The 20,056-nt window shown below is 38.5% G+C and overlaps 2 protein-coding genes across 2 annotated transcripts in view; one reads left to right on the top strand and one right to left on the bottom strand.

Annotated features, from left to right (window-relative positions):
• RNF2 (ring finger protein 2) overlaps nucleotides 1-19,532 on the bottom strand; it is a 33,098-nt gene extending 13,566 nt beyond the window's left edge. The window contains exons 1-3 of the mRNA XM_027868477.1: nucleotides 19,468-19,532; nucleotides 5,986-6,074; nucleotides 5,002-5,162 (exon numbers count right to left, since the gene is read on the bottom strand). Coding sequence (XP_027724278.1) covers nucleotides 5,002-5,162; nucleotides 5,986-6,072 — 248 coding nt within the window. The 5' untranslated portion in view covers nucleotides 6,073-6,074; nucleotides 19,468-19,532. The remainder of the gene's footprint in view (nucleotides 1-5,001; nucleotides 5,163-5,985; nucleotides 6,075-19,467) is intronic.
• Nucleotides 18,397-20,000, top strand: LOC114047586 (basic salivary proline-rich protein 3-like). The gene is made up of 3 exons (XM_027868423.1): nucleotides 18,397-18,458; nucleotides 18,512-18,882; nucleotides 19,267-20,000. Exons 1-3 carry the CDS (start codon nucleotides 18,397-18,399, stop codon nucleotides 19,998-20,000), a joined length of 1,167 nt encoding a protein of 388 aa, XP_027724224.1.
• Nucleotides 20,001-20,056: the final 56 nt, after the last annotated feature.

Below are 20,056 nucleotides of genomic sequence, written 5' to 3'. Positions count from 1 at the left end.
CTGGACTCATTCTTTTGCCCTCACAGGGTCAAAATAGGCATAATGGGTAGAAGCTGCAAAGTGACAAATTTAGGGCTGACATCAGTAAAAAGCTTCAAAACAATTTAGCGCTATGCAAGAGTGCAATAGGCTGCCTCCACAAATGGTGAGTTCCCTGTCCTTGGAGTCTTCAAGCAGAGGTTGGACAGTCCCGTTTCAGGTATATCATAGTAGTGATTTCTTTTGTGTAATAACTACTGCGGTCCTTTTTCAACTCCCAATTTCTATGATTCCTTTATCAAGTTAAATGCCATGCTATGGAGCATATACATTTGGCACTAATATTGGTTCATTATTTAGTTTCTTTAAGCATATTGTAATTTCCAAAAATTATCTCTTGATTTTGTGAATTTTCATTTTTGAAATGTCTTTTAGAATGATTCCAACTTCTGTTTTTTGTAATCACTTGCTACACAGTAACTTGTCCTAATTTCTCATTCTGTATGTATGTTTAGTTTTTTGAAGTGTTTCTCAGAGCAGATAGGTAGGGTTTGTTCTTATCCATTTTACCAGGCTCTTTGAATTTCAGTGAATGGTTTAATTCATTCACATTTACTGCTTGTCCTTTGTTCTCAAACATGACCATGACATCAGGGAGGTGATGCCATGACATGCAAGTGAATTGGATTTCAGTGAATGAGGGCTGTGCAAAGTCACCACCCTCACTTTCTCCTCTGGAGCTATTTGGGTCCAGTGGCCAGATAGGGATCTGGACAACTGGAGATGGCCCAGGAAGTAGTGGTGGGCCTTGGCCTTTTCAAGCTAAGGTCTTTAACAGGTCTCAGTATGAGTGAGGCAGAGCCCATTCAGTGATTAAGGCTTAATAACAAAATAAATAATAAAGACATAAAAATAAATAATTTTTAAATAAAAAAAACGAGGCAAAGAGTGTTTGAAAAAGCCAAGGTCCCTTAGATGAGGTTACCAAGAGGTAAGAGCAAAGTTCTTTTGTGGAACCCTTTCCTCTTCCTACCTGGGACAAGACTTCACCTTTCTATTCCATCATTCTCATCCTAGTACCATCCCTCCATTGTTTTTATCCTATTTTTCCACAGTTCCTCACTCTTGTTAAGAAACTAAAGTAATTATTATCCCTTTACTGTTCAACTATGGTACTGGCAAAGACTTGCTTCCCTGTTACTTATCTCTCCTCTCTCCATTTGCTTAATTAACTATGCTCTTATTCCCTCTCACAAAAGATACTGATTCACGTACAAAGGATAAGGATATTTATTTCATGGGGTATTCATTCAACTCTCCCTTTCTTTCCCCAGGTTCCCTAATTTCCCCTTAAATCTTTAGTCCTTCAATTTTTTTGTCCTGATAATAGCTCTGTTCTCTCCTTTACCTCACAAACTGATTTTTTTAAAAAACAAAAGCTCATAAACATTAATAAGTTTAATTAATTTTACCTTTCTATTTGTTGTTTGGAATGTCTGTAAGAGGAAAACATTTGTTTGTCTCTTTCAACAAATGCCTCAAACACTTCTTTTCTGTTGAAAGTCTTTTTCTGAAAAGATTGTTCCATTTCAAAGTGGAGTAAGAAATAAGTGGGGGCAACTAGGTGGTACAGTGGATAGAGTGCCAGACCTAGAGATAAGATAGGAAGACTCATCTTCCTGATTAAAATCTGGCCTGAGATACTTACTAGCTGTGTGACCTTGGGCAAGTCACTTAACCCTCTTTGCCTCAGTTCCTTATCTGTAAAATTATCTGTAAAACCACTCCACTATCTTTGCCAGGAAAACCCCAAATTGGGGTCAGGAAAAGTAAGACACGCCTGAAACGACTGACCAACAAATGCGTCAAACACTTCTATCCTGTTGAAAGTCCTTTTTTGTAAATTATGAGGCTCAGATTTAGGTCAGTTTATGTCCCTTTGTTCTTTAGAATATTGTTCCTCTATTTTTTTTTCTACTTCCTATGACTACAGAATGATCTTGAGTTATTTAAAATGCCTTTCCTTTTATTTAAAGGTCTTTCTCCTAACTGCTTGGCCCCTGTTCTATTAGACTTAAGATGCTTAAATTATTCTTTATATCTTGTCTTTTAGACCACTTACATTGGCTTATAGAGAATCAATATTCTTTTAATATTGTTGCCTTTAGTTTCTCCAGCAAAATATTCTTCCACTTCGGCATTTTTGTGTTCCACAAATATTATTTTCTCTCAAGAGACTCTACTTAGGAGAAATTCTATCATGACTTCATTCTTTCCCACTCTGTCACTGGTGGTTTTTAATTCAACACTGAGAGTCCCAATTTTTTAAATAATTCCTGTCTTGCCTGGATATCAGACTGCAGCAGTAGTGCTCAATGAAGGTGAAGATAGGTTGGGACCAGCTGGTAAACAGTTTTAAAAGTTAAACAGATTAATTTATATTTAATCTTAAAAGTAGTAGTGAACCACTTGAGTTTATGGAATAGAGGAGTGATAATAGTCAAATATTTACTTAAGGAAAATCATTTCGGCAGTAGAGCCCAAAACGGATTACAGTGGGGAAAGACAAATTAGGACATGATTGTAATAATCCAAGATGTAACAGGAAACTAAGGCCATGAACTAAAGGTAGTAGATATGAGTAGGTCAAGAGACTGAATGTGAGAATGTTGTGGATGTGGAAACAAGGATTTGGCAAATGTCTGGATGGATAAAGTGCAGCAGAAGAGGGATTCAACAATTTCACTGAAATTGTAAAAATGGGAGACTGGGAGATGGTAGTACCTTAACACAGACTGGCAAGCCTGGTGGTAAAATAAGTTCTATTCTGGACATATTGTGCTTGAGATGTTGTGAGATCAGGTCTGAAATAAGCAATTGATGATACAGGAACACAGCTCAAGGGGAGACTGGATCAGGTGGATCTGGGAGTGATCTACATAGATAGGTAAGGTTACCAAGAGATAAGAGCAAAGAGAGAAGAGCGAGCCTTGGGGAACACCCACAGTTAGGGAACGTGCTATGGATGATGAGCCAAAAAGGACATTCATAAGAAGCAGTCATCATAGGAGAAAAGCAAACTTGAAGACTCATAGAGGAGAGGGTATACAAGAGGAGAGAGTGGTCAACAGTATCAAATGCAGCAGACAGATGCAGAAGGACTAAGATCTCTTCTCATTAGATCGGGCAATGAAAGGCTCACTAGTAACTTCAGCAAGAGCAGTTTCAGTTGAGTGATGATGTCAGAAAAGAGACTGCAAAGGGTTGAAGAGTGAGAGAAGAGAAGCAGAGGCAACAGGTATAGATAGCTTTGTGGTCTTGGCCAGGAGAGGGACCACCTCAACCTCACTGGCAGAGACCATGGGAAAAGAGGGAATGGAGTGGAGGGGAAAGGGGGGATGGAGTGGAGAATGTCGTCAAGGGGTTTTTTTGAGATGAAGAAGAAGCTGACATCAAATGGCCTCAATTTTCTCTGTAAAGTGAGAGGAAAGGTGCTCATCTGAGAGGAGGGATGGAAGGCTTAAAGAGAAAAGAGCAGTTTTGGAATAACTTTTGAGGGAAATGAAACAGAGAATCAATTATGGTGGAATAAATGGATTCCTTTGTCATCATGAGGGTCCAGTAAAGTTGGATAGCATGAATTACTAATTTCTTCAGCAATTTCCCAGACAGTCACTTACTCTTTCTTTCCCATGAATGATCAGAAAAGGTGTCTTCTGCTTCTCACTGGATGGGGTTGGAGGAAGTTCAAACTGTGGGCAAAGTGGGCAGAGATTTCCCATAGCCACTCATTCAATCACAAGCCTAGGAGTTTATACTTACTGCAGATTGGGTTGGGAGATGGGGGACACTAAGTGGGAGTGCTAAATATTTGTTTGCAAATGTTATCTGATAAGATTTTACTCTGTTCAGTGTTTGTGTTCTCTTATGAAGATTCAGCTTCAGGTTTTCATATCTCTGGTACATAATTCCTTTCTCTGAGTTTTTGGGTTGCTAATAGCAACCATTCTGTCATTTTGCTGGTCTACCCCCAAAACAAAGACTTTAAAAACTGCACCAACTCTTACTAATAAAAATCTAGAGAACGCTCCATGATTTTACATTTCATTGTGAACAAATTATGCTTACTAGATACAATGTTAGAAATTTTTTTAAAATTAAGCTCATAATTAATTTTCCCATACTGCTACACAAAGCACAAGAAACATACTCATGTCTGGATTTATTTAAAACCTGTTATCAGCTCTTGCCTTGAAATAGTATATGCTGGTATATACCATGCTCCATAGGGATATGATTTTATCCACTTAAAGACTAGAAAAAAAGTATGGCTTGCTTTCTTCTCAACCTTCCCGAGAAACATGAATCTTATATATACAGTCTCCTAAGATAACATCAGAACAGAATCAACTCTTATTATTTATTTTTAATATTTTTCTCATTTCAAGATCCATAAAGTTACTGATTTATTATAAACATGCCCAGAAAACATGTTCCTTTCTAGTTCTAAAAAGAACAATTCTTTTTGTATACTGTATTCTGTATATTCTTCTGCATAAATGAAAATTATAATTTCTTCAACAACTCTTTGGGCACCAGAATATTTTCTTTTCTTTCTTTTTTTTGGCTTTTTGGTGAGGCAATCGTGGTTAAGTGACTCGCCCAGGGTCACATAGCTAGTAAGTGTCAAGTGTCTGAAGCCGAATTTCAACTCAGGTCCTCCTGACTCCAAGACTGGAGCTCTATCCACTGCGCCACCTAGCTGCTCCACACCAGAATACTAATAGTTAAAGGGCTTTCTAATTCCCATGCAACAATGTCCTAACACAACTTGAGAGCCTAAAAAATATTTCAGCATACCCCTCTCTTTTTAAAATTTTGAATATTTTTTCAATAACATACAAAAACAACTTTTAACATTCTTTTTTTTTTAAATTTTTAGTTACAAATTCTCTCCTCCCCCCCCCCCCCACCAACTCCCTGAGACAGCATGCAATTTGATATAAATTATATACAACATACCCACTTCTGAGGGCTGTGATGATACAGTCTGCACAGAAACGATGTAAACACTCTTTTGTGGTCATAGTATTCTTCAACATATCCAAACAGATTGGGCACATTAATTCACTATGGAGACTTCTAGGTGATACTACAATTTCCAGGCCATCAGTTATTGCTTCCTACAGATTAAAAAAAAAAAAAAAACACTTGAGTAAAATGCTCGTATTTCTTTCTTTGTAAATCCCTAAAATCACTGATTTCTGTAAGTATCTGAAAGACAACTAAATGGGGGGCAGTAAAACATAGTAGAAAGAGCACTGAGCTGGAAGCTATGAGCCTACTTATAAGCTTAAGTTCAGTGGTGGCTCTCCCACTAATTAAGCTTCAGTTGTCTCCTATGCAAAATGAGGTAATTGGACTAGATAAGGTCCTTTCCAGTTTTAAACATCTATCAATTGAACAAATGGTTCACAACCATACCACAGACCAGTAAAATATCTAAATCCTCTATTACAAACTACTTTGCCTTACACAACCTAAACCCAGAAGCTCAAGGAACAGCAGACAGCTAAGACAGGAAAAACAGGGTACAAAGAAGAGGAGTTTTAGGGCTTTCAGTAATAAAAGTTTTGCATACTGATAAGACATATGCCTGGTACACTGGGACACAGTGATAAAATGATACATCCCATAAAAGCATGTTCTACCTAACATCATTAACCCTACAAAAAAAAAATTACTATGTAAAATGGTATTATAAGGGGCACTTGGCTCAGAATACCACTGACCATCTATTCTGCATTATCAATGATCAAAAGGGTTTAGTTATCAGGATATGGCAAAATGCCAGTGGTCAAGTCAACAAAATGTAGGCTATTTTAGGTTTTTAAATGTTAAAAATAGTAAATACAGAGATTTCTATAAACTAAATCATTTCTTATAAGTGCACAAATTTATCTATCTCAGTGTTTCAAATTAAAGTTTTATCTTGTTTTATATTACCTGAGGTGTTCGCTGTAATTCATATAAACTTAATTCCCATGTTTTGCTTAAGGGTTGAGTTCCATTTGTCTGCACAGCCTGAGACATTGCTGAAAATAAAATGAGAAGAGTAAAAGTTTAATTTTTTGAACAAGATAAAAATGCCAAAAAGTATTTTTGAATATAAGTAACTGAAGGCAAAAGATAATCCTTTTTAAAAAATCAACTGTATAAAAGTTCTTTAAAGTTCCAATAACAAGTGGTTAAAAAAGTTCATTAAATGTCAAAATTCAGATTTTACCTAAGAAATAATTAGTATACTCCAAAAATTAGAGAACGGTTTCTTCACATTTAAAAAAGGGAAAGGATTGAGGGTGGGAAAGAAGACATTAAAAAAATCATTCAGAAACTTTTGTTTGTTAATAGGCAAATGAGGAAAAGAAATGATAAATGATCTTAAAAGCCAAAGTTACTCCTTTTCTCTTCAAATGTGATGATCAGCAGATTTTGTATTTCTTAGATAAATCTCTAATAGTTAAAAAAGAATTTCTCTAAGTCAATTAAAAAAATGGTATATAAATATATGTATACTATTTTAACACAACCCTTCATTACCATAACAAAAATGTTAAATGTATAGTCATATTTCATACATAAAATGGTTCTTATACTTTTAGTTGTTTGTTTGTTTTTAGATATTCCCAGAAGGGGGAAAAAACCTCTTAAAGACAGAAACTAATTTTATTAAGCAAACTGAAAGAAAACTAAGAGCATGACAAAAGACAAATACCATCATTTATCTTTAGCCATTAAATACATATGTACATATAAATTTTGATTTGGTAAAACTTAATCTCAATTGATGGCCATCATTTCTATTGTTCACATACCAGTTTCAAATTTCATGGGCCTAGTTACTTATATAAATCTGCAATTCATTTTTCTTTAGTAAAGAATAAGACAGTAATTTATAAATCATTTTGTACTTGGATAAAAAGATAAATCCTTTACTCATTCAAAATTTTTTATCAGAAGGAAAAAATTTCAATAAGCTATTCTCCATATGTAAATGATAAGTGAATATGTAGCAAATAAAAAAAATCAAGAGATAATGAACAATTTGCAATGAAAAAGTAGTACATATGAGTAGAGCTAACTGGTGAGAAGAGTTATGATGATTGACTGTATTTTGATTTACTGTCACAATCTGCCAAGTAAGCTGCAAAAATATGCTCTGTCAAGAGAAAAATTATGACACTAGAGAAGAATTTTCTTTATGAGACAAGATTTTTACTTGATCATTTTCAATTCATTTAATAAAATGATATTACCAATTAATCAATCCAGAAACATTTAAGTGTTTACTATGCACGAGGCACTATTCTAAGTGCTGGACACACAAAGAAAAAAGCAAAACCAGTCCCTGACCTCAAGGAGCTTGCATTCTAATACAGGAGACAATATGGAGACAAATAAGCATATAAGATATATGTGGAGAGTAGATAACAAAGTAACCTTGTGGAAAGGCCTCCTGCAAAAAATAAGAGCTGTTAAGATCCCCAGTTGAAATGGTAGAGTAGAAAAGAGGACTTAAGAAGGTGCACGGCCAGGGGCAGCTAGGTGGGGCAGTAGATAGAGCACTGGCCCTGAAGTCAAGATGACCTGAGTTCAAATTTGGCCTCAGACCAAACACTTGACACTTACTAGCTGTGTGATCTTGGGCAAGTCACTTAACCCCAACTGCCAAAAAAAATAAAATAAAATAAAATAATTGGCAAGAAGGTACTCAACCAGCAAAAGAGACTGAGAAGGAAAAGTCAGACAGGTGAGAGAACCAGGAGAGAAAAATGTCTCACACTCGCGCACGAGAGAGAGGGAGAGAGAAAGAGAGAGCACCAAGGAGAAGTGGGTGACTGACAGTGTCACAGACAGTAGAGAAATCAAGGGGAATGAAAGGTGAGATAAAGCCATTGGATTTGATATGTAAGAATTATTGTTAACTTTGGATAGAGCACTTTCAGTTGAATGACGAGATCAAAAGCCAAACTATAGAGTTAGGAAGACAGAGAAGAAAGGAAATAGAAGCATCTACTGTAGATAACCTTCTCAAGGAGTTTTGCCATGAAAAGGAGGAAAGATCCAGGACGACATCAGGAATGGATGGATCCAGTGAGGATTTTCTGAGGATGAGGGAGACATGGGTATATTTGTAAACAGTAGGGAAGCAAACCCTAGATAGGGAGACACAAGGTTAGTAAGAGAGTTGGGATGATAGATGGGGCAAACTGCTGGAGAAGATGAGACAGAACAGGATCACTTGTTCACAGAGAGGGGTTTGACTTGGCAAGGAGAAGGGCCACCTATAACCAACCATTTCAAAACACACCTAGACCTACCAAATCTACCCTTCAAGGCATATATTTCATTATTTCTCTTTAGCCAAAAGTTTTACTTACTGTTTTTAAATACATTAACTTGTACATTAACTTGCATATGGCACAGCTGTTTATAGCCCATATTATTTAGTCTTGAATTCCTAGTAAAATACTTTACCACCTTTCATGAAAAGTTTGGAATTTCCTAAAAGTAGAACTCAGTATTCTTAATTCACTCAAAAATATGAGACATACACACGTACAAAGTTTATTTCAAATATATTAAGTTATGGGGCAGCTAAGTGGCACAGTGGATAAAGCACTGGGCTTAGTGTCAGTAAGACATGAGTTTAAATCTAGCCTCAGATACTTTCTAACTGTGTGATCCTGGACAAAATCACTTAACCCTGTTTGACTCAGTTTCCTCATCTGTAAAATGACATGAAGAAGGAAATGGCGAACCATTCCCCTATCTTTGCCAAGAAAACTCCAAATGGGGTCATGAAGAGTTGGATATGACTTAAATGACTAAACAACAAAATTTAAGTTATATAACTTCAACGTTTAGGATCATAAGATCCTACCTACATTTATAGCTGGAAGGAGATATGATCCAATCCCAACCCCATTTTACAAATAAGAAACTGGGTTACTTTTGTTACCTTGAGCAAGTCAAGTCTCAGTTTTACTTGATTCCTCTGGTCTTTTATATTTAAAACTATGAGATCATAGCCCCATTAATTTAATGTATTACCACATTTATGCAGTAGAAAGAAGACTGGACTTAGAATCACAAGACTTGGGTTCATGTCCAGATTTTAGTTTTGTGCCCCTAGTCAAGTAACAACCTCTTTCAGGCTAAGTTTCTTATTTGTAAAATGAGGTTAATGCCTGCCCAAACTTCAGAGGATTGTTACAAGGATCCAAATGAACTAATGGAGATGGGAGTATTTTATTAACTAAATATATCAGACAAGGAGATAACCTAAAAGAGGTTATATTCTACTGGGGAGGAATTCAACAGATAAAGATAAGTCGATGCACAATGATTTAATGTGGAAGAGAACGCTAACATGTGAAATGGCACATGAGAAAGTATATCCCAGGCATTATTAAAGATGAAGGTGGAGGGATTCAAGAACTCTAAGGAAAGGCAGAGGGCAAAAACTGGTTAAGTTTGGCTGAAATAAAGAACATGTGAAGGAAGAACTTTGTGAAATACAGCTAAGAAGTTAAGCCATAGTCAGACATTAATGGGTTTTAAATTAAGAGTTTGTACTTTATCCGAGAGGCCCCAAGGTCACCCCACTGCATCCAGGGCCATCTATAGTTGTCCTGATCTGTATCTGGCCACTGGCTACAGATGAGAAAGTGAGGCTGGTGACTTTGTACAGCCCTCCCTCACTGAAATCCAATGTCATGGTCTTCTTCAAGAATGAAGGACAAAAAACAGTAGGGAACCATTAAAGGTTCTTGAGCAGGGAAGGGAAAGACATATCTTAAGACAGGCTTTAGGAAGATTCTTTTGGAAGCTACATGGAAGATACATTGAAGAAAGGAGAGACAAAGGCAGAAGTCCAATTATGTGTAGGGTTCCTATACTTTTATTTAATCTTCCTCTTACCTGAAACGTGACTAAAAAGTTATTGTCTTTAGCAACTGTCTACTTGTCTCAATTAAACTGAGTGTGATTTAAACTAAAGTTTAGCCTTCCTGACACTGTCTTGATAAGGTCTTGCGACTCTTTTAAAGCATTTGTCTTCAGTTACCTATCTTTAATTTCATTTCTTGTATGTGTTCTTTTTAATTGATTTTGCCAATGACGTCACCATTCAATGACACCAGATTCTTTAGACATCAATCCCTTTTCTTCCTCAACAGGGGTGATGACACCAGAATTTTTTGAGAAACTTTAACATGAACTATCTAGTTAGATGCAACCATTGATTTATTTCATGGACTCAACTATGCCGGGAGTTCTTAACTTGGAGTCTGAGGCTAGATTTCAGGGATCTATGAACTTGGTTGGGGGTAAAACCTACTTCTTTATTGTTACTAACCTCTAACTGAAATTTAGCATTTTTTTCAATTATTTAAAAATAGTATTCTGAAAAGTGGTCCACAGGCTTTGCCAGACTGACAAATGCTTCCATGACACAAAAAAAGTTAACACTTGAAAGTCTATTAAGCATCTATGTTAACTACAGAGAAACATACTACGTGTTGGGGGTGATCTTGAGTTTAGCTAAAACATGGACCCACTTCATCACTCCTGCTAAAAGACTCTAGAAAGATCAAGCCTTGGAACTGGGCTCCAAACTCAAACACAAATAATTAGCTTTATAATTAAATAGCTAATAATAATAGCTAACCTATGCATAGCACTTTGACGCTTGCAAAGCACATGTGTTTATACACACACATACATATCTATGTATAGATATAATATTATTTGAGCCAAACTATTATTATCATCTCTATTTACAGAAAAGGAAACTCAGGCTGAGTTAAGTTACCCCAGGTCACAGAGCTACCAAATGACTGAGTTAAGCCGCCTGTTTTTCTGTCCACTGCACCTTAACTATGTCCTCCTCTTCAAACTTGTGCTGCAGATCTGGAGTCTAGAAGACTTAGGTTCAAATCCTGCCTTTGACACTTACTAACTATATGACCATGGACAAGTTATTTATTTATTTTTTTGTGTCTCAATTTATCTGTAAAATGAAGTGGTTGGAAATTCAATGGCTTCTAAGATCCTTTCTAGCTCTAATCTATGAACATGTTGTATTATGTGCCTTCCTCTCAGTCTCCTTTTCCCCTCCCCAGCCTGACTCCCTCCTCTGCCATATAAACTCCTTAAAGGCAGGAACTGTTTCACTTTTATATTTTTATCTCCAGTGGCTAGTCTGGGACATGTTGTATAGTACGCAATTAATCAATGACAAGTTGATTATAATTTGAGCTCTAAAAGGAAACTGAAAAAGAATAATAGGCTATAATAAGAATAAATGAATAGGTGTACATGAAGTATAATATTCCATTCAATAAGCATTTTTGTATAGTTTATGTATTTCTACAATTTCAAATTTATGAATTTCTACATTGCATAACATAAGCCCAAGGATAACGAGGCTCCATGTCTGTTGCCCGTGAACAAGCACCACAGGGCCTGAATCCTAGCTCTGCTGCTTAATTTCTGTAAGACTTAGGGCAAGTCATTTCACCTCTCTAGGTCTCAGTTTCTGCACATGTAAAATGGATGAATGGCAACAGATGATTTCTAAAAGGTCCCTTCCAACTCGAAATCAAATGACCCAATGTAGCTTATCTGGCTTCCACTCTGCATCCTTCTGTCTTAGTACAGTACTGCTTTCCTTTCCTTCTGGTCAGCAAAAAGTAAGCACAGTTAGAGAAATGCTTTGAGCTGAGGAAAATGATGGAACAGAGTTGTGGCAGAGACTGAGAGAGAAAAGACAAACAGTAGCAATGAGCTGAACTCCAAGTATGCCTACCAAATCCAACAGTCATGTAGCCAAAGCCAAGTTTGATCCCCACAACTAAGCACTCTAAGCGGAGTAGAGGCTGAGTCCAAACCACTGCTGGTTTCAGTGATGTCGTAAGTAGGTAGGAAGTAGGAGCCAAGAGAAAAGTAGGAGTCCAGTCATTCTGAAAAGCAGCTGGGAACTACTAGGTCTATATCCTAAAAAGATCAAAGAAAAAGCAAATGGTCCAATGTACAAAAATATTTATAGCACCTCTTTTTGTGCCAAAAAACTGAAAACTAAAGGGGTGCCCATCATTTGGAGGGTAGTTGAATAAATTAACATTTATAGATGTATGATGAGGGTTAACAGTTTCAGACAAAACTGGTCAGACTTGTATGAACTGTTGTAAAGCAAAGTGAGCACAATCAGGAGAGCATTTTATTCAATAACAACACTATAAAGACAAACAACTTTAAAACATCTGAGAACTCTGATCAATGTGATAACTAACAACAATTCTAGAGGATTTATGATGAAACATGCTACCCACCTCCTGACAGATAAGTAATATAGTCAGTGTGCAGATATTTTTTGGACATGGCCAGCACTGGCATTTTGTTTTGCTTAACTGTGCATATGTTACAAGGATTTGGGTTGTTTTTTAAATTACACAAAATTATACTAATTTCTGTTTTATATTAATTCTTGGCACAAGAAGTCACCTGCTAAAAAGTCTGTCTTGCCTAGGAGGCAAAGTAGAAGAGAACTATAGGCCAATAGACCTAGGAGGAGCCTTAAGAACATCTAGAGATCATTTTGTCCCAAAAGAAAACTGAGATCCTAAGCAGTTAAGTGATTTTTTTTTTAAGGTCACACAACTGGTTATTAGCAGACCTAGAAATAACAGCCCAACACTTCTGGTTCCCAGTCTTGTACTTGTGCCCCCAGCCCATGCAGCCCATCCTTAGAACAAAATATCTTTATCCAATATTTCTTAGGCATTATTACAATGAATGTTACACATCTGTGACAACATCAAAACATCTCAACTTATATTATCATTTAAATATCTAATTAAGTAGCATAAATCTTAATTGACAACTTCCTCATTTTCCACTGTCTCCTAAGAGATGTGTGATAGCTCAAAATAACCCCTGGTGCATGGAAATACTTGATTCAAACTAATCAGGGTCACATACAGTGGGTGAGCCTTGGCAGAATTTGCTTAAAAAAAAAAAAAAGACAACACTGTTTCAACTTGGCAGTAAGTTAATAACTAATTGACATCTCTATTTTGCCATTCATAGCCTATATTCCAACAGAGAGCTCCAAACATACAATTCAAAATAAACTGAATTGACAAGCTGTCTATATTTTGCCTAACAGAAATATTAGCTTGTCAAAAATGGTTAAGACTTATGAAGTGAATAATTACTGAAATGAGCTACATAGATAAGTTGCTGCTAACCTAAACTGACAAATGAAACTTGCTTTTGAACTACTTTTAACGTAAATGCAAACAACAATTTATCACTTTAAACAAAATAAATGTTAGCATTAAGAATAAGGTCATTTGCCCATAATACCCACAAAAATTCTCATACTTAGCAGCCACCACCAGTGGTACATAAAAGTAACACGTATGGCTCTTGTACAGAAGCAGTGAGCAAATTTTCTCAGAGGACAACAAGGGTGCTCATTATTTTCACTGTGGAAAAGACCAATTAAAACTTTAGGTTTTTTTCAAAATTCTAGCTAAATACTTTTAAGATCAGAGATGAATTCCCTAAAAACTGTCAAGCATCAAAAATGATCTTAAACTTGTTGCTAATTCAAATCAATAAGCATTAAGTGACTGCTACAAGTACTGCACTTTGGTAGACAGGGGCAAAGAAAGTGTAGATAAGATTGTCCTTGCTTTCATGGAACTTATAACTCAAAAGAAAGATGAGACATAGATCATTAACTATAACACAAAAACACTAACTACTTAGGAGATGTGCATGCAAAATGTCATGTGAAATCCAAGGAGAGAAAGACCCCAAGGAGAGAAAGATTATTATATTAAGGGGTGGGATGCGGGGGCCCTAAAGGAACTGGCTTTTGAGTTAGATTTTCATGGATAAAAAGATTCAACATAATGGTCTAGGACCTAGGTATATAATTTACTCTAAGTCTTGTATCTTTAGTGACTTTCCAGATACAAGCGAAAACAAAAATGAAAAAAACTAAACCACGATTAAGTTATTTCCGATTATAATATCAAATAGCCTGTTTCCCCACCTTCTTCATTTCCCTCCCACTTGAGACAGCTGGTGGCCCAGTGGACCAGAGCAATGGGTCTGCAGTCAAAGAAGACCAGAATGCAAACAGACCCTCAAGACACTTACTACCTATGTGACCCTGGGCAAATCACTTAACCTGTTGACTTCAGTTTCCTCAACTGTAAAATGAGAATGATCAAAGGACTGTTGTGAGGATCAAATGAGATATCTGTAAACTCAACAGTGCCTAGCACATAGTAGGTATGTTATAAATGCTTATTCCCCTTGAATCTGCAAAATAAAATTGAGGCTTTCAGTAACAAGTTGTTGCATAGCACCCACAGAAAAGGAAATATAGGGCGGGGTCCTAAGTTCCAAATGATAAACTTTAAGGTGAGAAGAGAAACAGAATAAGACAAGTCAATCTTAAAGTAATTTTATCTAAGGGGAAAGAAGGCTTAATGGGAAGAAAGTACTGTTGATTTATTAACTATGGATGCAAAATCTTCCACTCCCACTCTTTTTAATTTAAAAGAGCAGATTGTTTTATTTAGGACCTACACACTAGCCATCTGAATTTGGCTTCTTGAAAAGAATTTTCAGGTTTGGTTTAAAAAGTACTCTGTTACAGTAAACTGAATAATGGTTTCTCTTGAAAAAAGGGGACTATCACTCAGCAACATACTAAAGAACAATATAGTTGAGTTTTAGATTTGAATGTTCTGCATCAAACTTTTAAATCACTCTTACAGGAGACAAACTTTTGTTTTTCCTTTAAGTGAAATGAAAAGGTAGCACTACTTTACCCTAATATTAGCAATTATAATATAACTAGACAAAAGATGTATCTAGAAAAGTTTGAAGTATGAATACTAATTATCCGGAAAATCCTAATTGCTTTTAAAAAACAGGCTTGAGTCATGATTATCCTAATCTTTTCTAGGGAAACTAGGGAGGCGTGGGACTAAAAACTTAAATGCTACAAAACCTTTTTTATTGCATGCTATCTATTTATGGATACAGTAGTCTTCCTCTACTCTACCAGTCCCACTCCCAAAAAAATTTGATCATATTAAGTGGGGAAAAAAAACAAACCTCCCACACTTCCATAAAAAAGGCACTGAATGGGAAACATTGTTTTAATTATAGGTCTCTACTAAGCTAACAACTTAACAGGTAAAAATTTAGTTCCTGAATCCCACAATTTCAGACAATAATGCTACAAGTATTTTAATTTTTTTTTATTTTTGAGGCATACATTTTATATTTTTACATGAATATAAAGATTATTTTTACAATGAATATAAAGTTTTAGAAAAATTGATGGCCTTCCACGCTGAAATATCACTTCAAGAGTTTCTGAATAATCAGATCCTATATGAGGCTTCAAAGGGTTATACAGACAAGTAATTTTTAAAAATGCATTTGCTCCTTCTACCCACCTACCATATTTTCCTTTCCCTCCAACTTCTATATCAAAGTGCTACCTATTCTGCCTATTTTGATTGTTCACTTTGTTTAAATACATTTTTTTAAACTGTTAAATCTGCCTTCTCAAAAATTTCAGTGTTGAAAGGTAGAAGAAAGATATGAAGAGGTAAGAAGCAAAGGAAAATGTCCAAATTTATAATCTACTCCCAAAAGAGACCAGCTTTCTGATGTTTCTCTCACTATCTGAATTCTGGTTTTAAATGTCCCTATGGTAATGAAGACCTAGGAAATGTATACCTTTCAATGGCATAAAGCTCTCTTCCACATTACTCTTGCTATCACTACAGATTTAACTATGTAAATAAGTTTCCTTAATAGAATTTGGGGGAGGGGAGAAATAATAAAAACAAAAAAGCTACCATTAACAAAAAGTGACAAAAATCATTTTAGTCACAAGTCATAAAAATTCCAGGAAGAGAATTCACTACTTACTAATAAAAAATTTTTTCCATGTTTTAAAATAAAAACAAACACAAATGGCAAACTTTAACATACACACAAAAAAGCACTGGAGTTCCCTTAATTCTGCTTTTAGGATTAAGGTCCTTTAGATACTTGATGTAGTGAGAAACCTGCATTAAGGGTTCAAAGGTGGGGGGGAGAAAAAGAAAGGGGGGGAGGGAAGAGCTCTGCTCTAGAACAAGATTTGCTGTAAACCAAATTCCACCTTACAGCAAACCTTGTTCTAGAGCAAATATGTCAAACTAGCAGCTGGGACAGCATGCAGCCTGAGGGGAAAAAAAAAAAGGCACCAGTATACAGGCTCAACCTGATTAAAATGTTATTGGGAAATGTTTAATAAAATAAAAATACGGCATTAGAAAATATTCATTTGTGGTTTTCTAAGTCATTATGTGGTCCACAGGGATCTGTTTCTATTTCAGTTTGACACAACTGTTCTTGAGCAGTTCCACTGGCATGGAGGTAAAACCTTAAGTATTAATGTCTGATATTAAATCAATATTTGGAAAACCAGTAACCTGTAACTGAGAAACAAGTTTACTGCAAATAATGGCAATACCCCTAAAGTTCATGTTTTTCTATTTGGAAAGGGCAATGAATTACTTTGTATTGGATCAGAAAGGAAAGAGCCAAGATGCAGATAAATGACTAACATTTGGTATTTAAAAAAAGTGATTAATCTGAAAAGTAAAGAAAAATGCAGTATGAATTGCACAAGGAGAATTGGAAGCTATTTCAAGGTTGTATAATAATTTTAAAGTGTTGGTAGAGAGGCAAGGATTTTATTTAAATATCAAAAGGAATCACTGGTCTGGTAGAATGAGTAATGGACCAAAAAACCCAAAGGCATTATTCCTAACTCTTACATAATAAATGAATAACTAATAATAATTGAATAAACTAATTCATGATTAGAAGCTTCAATCACCTAATCATCTGTAAAATCAATTCCCACCCAATTCCTCCAGGGTGTGATGGATAGAGCACTGGACTTTCGAGTAGGGAAGATCTGGGACTGAAAACTTTTCAACTGCTTGAAACTAGTTGTGTGACCACTGTGTGGGCAAGTTACCTAACTTCTCTGGGCCTTAGCTGCTTCATCTGTAAAATGGAGCTAATAAGTACTACTTAATGGTCAAAGGGTTGTTTTGAGGCTCAAGTGAGATAAGGCATGGAACTAGATGGTGCAGTGGGATAAAGCACTGGAGTGGGAGTCAGGTCCATCTGGGTTAAAAAGTGGCCTCAGACACTTACTAGCTGTGTGACCATGGGCAAGTCACTTAACCTGTCTGCCTCAGTTTCCTCATCTGTAAAATGAGGAAAATAACAGCACCTACTTCCCAGAGTTGCAAGGATCAAATGAGATATTTGCAAAGTAGTTTGCAAATCTATTAATGCATACTAAATACTTTGGAAAAAATTAAAGCACTATAAAAATGTCAGCTATTATTTATTCTAGCAATCCTGGCAAGAAAAAATATCTGTAAGTACAATAAACTCATCCAATAAAAAGGTCGAAATCACTTTACTATCTCAAATCCAATTATCAAACAAATCAACAAGTACTTACAAAATGAATGATGATGTAAAGAACAAGATATTCTGGAAACACAAGAAATGTTTAAGGCACAATGCCAAAAAGGTATATGATTAAGTGCCATAATTAATGTTATAGGAATTCAGAAATAAATCAATATGGGTAGCTGCTTAGCAACCTGGCTTGCCTTCCAAACCAAAATTATCTTGAAACTTTACCAAAAATAAATTGGATTATGAAAACACTATATGATGTTTGACCCATCTATCTTTGTCCTAGAATTTTCAGTTCACAGCTTAGAAACCAAGCTTTAATTTTGCCTTCCTACTATAGCCAGAGAGCTGGAAGGGACATTTGCCGTTATCTATTGTAACCTCTCATTTTATGGCGGAGGAAACTGAGGACAGTGGCCCAGAGAGATTAAATAGTTTGCCAAAAAAATGGAATTCTCAATCAGGTCTTGTAACTTCTAAATTGAGCTCCACATTATAAAAAGGCAGTTAGTCATGGGGTGGAAGGGAGAAGAGTATAACTTAATGCAAGAGTATACGGCCTTGACTATGAATTCAAATCTATTCCTTCCATGACAAATAAATGTGATCAAAAACTTTAAAAAGGGAACTGAACAATCAAAATCTGACGACGGTAGACACCTAAATCTAGTCACCTCTAAATTTATACAATCTTCTCACAAAGGGCCTCACGGAGAAAAGGTACAGTCTGGCTTCAGTGGGTTGAGACAAGTTTTGTAGATTCATTCAGTTCTAACAGTACCTGAAAAAATACTTTCAGTATGAAAGAGAAATTTGACAACCTCCATGACGTTACACCAGCGCCACCAACCTAAGGCCCAAGGCGAGTCTCCGGGGGGCGGAGGGGGGTCCTAGAAATCAAGACCTTCCCCCCCTTTCCACACACGATCCTTCCCTCTAGGGAAAGGGCAGGAAAGACACCCGAGAAGAGGAAAAGAACGTCTCCCAGCGAGCCGCCGGCCTCCTCCCAGCTCACAAAATCACCCCGATGTGTGAGGCACAAGCGCCCAAAACCTTCCACCCTCCCTACCCCCCAGCACCCCGACTCGGCCGCACAGTCCAGGGGCTGCTACCAGCACAAAGAACATCACCCCCAACTCTGCCGCACACACAAACACAAGCTCCCCTCGGCAGCGCGGGGGGCGGGAAGGAGCCACACGCCCCCTCCAGCTGTGTCTCCCGGGCAAGAACCCCGGGGGGCTGCCTGCTGGAGGGTGCAAGGGGCGTGGGAGCAGAAGCCCCCCACCCCCCGTCCGAGCCTTGTGGAGATGGGCGCTCAAAGGGGAGAAAAAGGAAAAGAGGAAGGAAGGAGGAGGAGAAGGAGGGAAGAAAGGGGGAGAGGAAGAGTAAAAGGAGGGGGAGGGGAAAAAGAGGGGAAAGAGGGAAAAAGCGGGGAGGGGAAAAGGGGGAGGAGGTAAAACGAGAGAAGAAGGGAGAAGAGGGGAGAGCGGAGAAAAGAGGAGAAGGGGAGGAGGCGGGAAGAGGAAGAAAGTGGGGAGAAGGAAAAGGAGAGGAAAGGGGGAAAGGGGGAAAAGGAAGAAAGACGAAGGAAAGTGGCGGGGAGGGGGTGGCACCCAGTTTCTCCAAGGACTTGGCCCCCCCCGAATGTGCCTCGCCCCCCCCCCCCCCCCCCCCCCCCCCCCCCCCACCCCCAAGCCGAAGGAGACACCGGAACAATGAGCATTCTCCGCCGCCGGCGCCGGCGCTCCCCAGCCCGGCCGGGGCCGGGGCCGGAGCCGGAGCCGGAGCCGGAGGCGGCCCGGGCGCAGCGGACCGCGGGGCGACGGCGCCAGCTCCCCGCCCCCGGGCCGCCCCCCCTCGGCCCGGCGCTCCGGGCCTGCCCCCGCCCTCACTCACCGGCTCCCGCCCCGAGCCTCCGCGGGCTCCGCTCGCCGCAGCAGCCGGAGGGAGACGCAGGGCGACCGAGGGCCCCAGCCGCCGCCGGCAGCGCCGCCGCACAATATGGCGAGGCTCGGCTTCCGCAATGGAGCTCGGGAAATCCAACCGGGCCGCTCAATATTCATGAGAGACCGAGCCGAGCCGGCTCCGGCAGGGGCTGGACGCGGGGCGGGGGGGAGGCTGGGGCTGGGGGAGGGGAGGGGGGCGGTGCCGGCGCCGGCGGGGGGAGAGACACCTGGAGGCTCCAGCCGCCCCCCTCGCTGCCGCCCCGCCCCCCGCGCCGCGGCGCCCCGCCCCCTCCTACTCCGCGGAGCGCCCGCCCCCAGGCCCCTCCCCTGCCAGAGATGATGAAATCAGGACGTCACCGCCCTGACATCATCATTCCCACCACCCCAAGGTGGTGGAGATGCCACTTTATCAGGATCAAGATCACTGCCCCCACCTTAGCCCCGAGCCTGCTTTGGAACAGGTGTGTCAAGCTGCATCTGTAGGGAGGGCTCAGAGGCTGGAACCAAGGTAGATGGCAGCTGTTGGATTCCTCCCACCT

Source organism: Vombatus ursinus, unplaced genomic scaffold, assembly GCF_900497805.2.
Source record: "Vombatus ursinus unplaced genomic scaffold, bare-nosed wombat genome assembly UNPS02014789.1, whole genome shotgun sequence".
In the NCBI taxonomy this organism is placed as follows: domain Eukaryota; kingdom Metazoa; phylum Chordata; class Mammalia; order Diprotodontia; family Vombatidae; genus Vombatus; species Vombatus ursinus.
The sequence above is the reverse complement of the archived record's forward strand: the minus strand, read 5'-3'. Positions and strand labels throughout refer to the sequence as shown.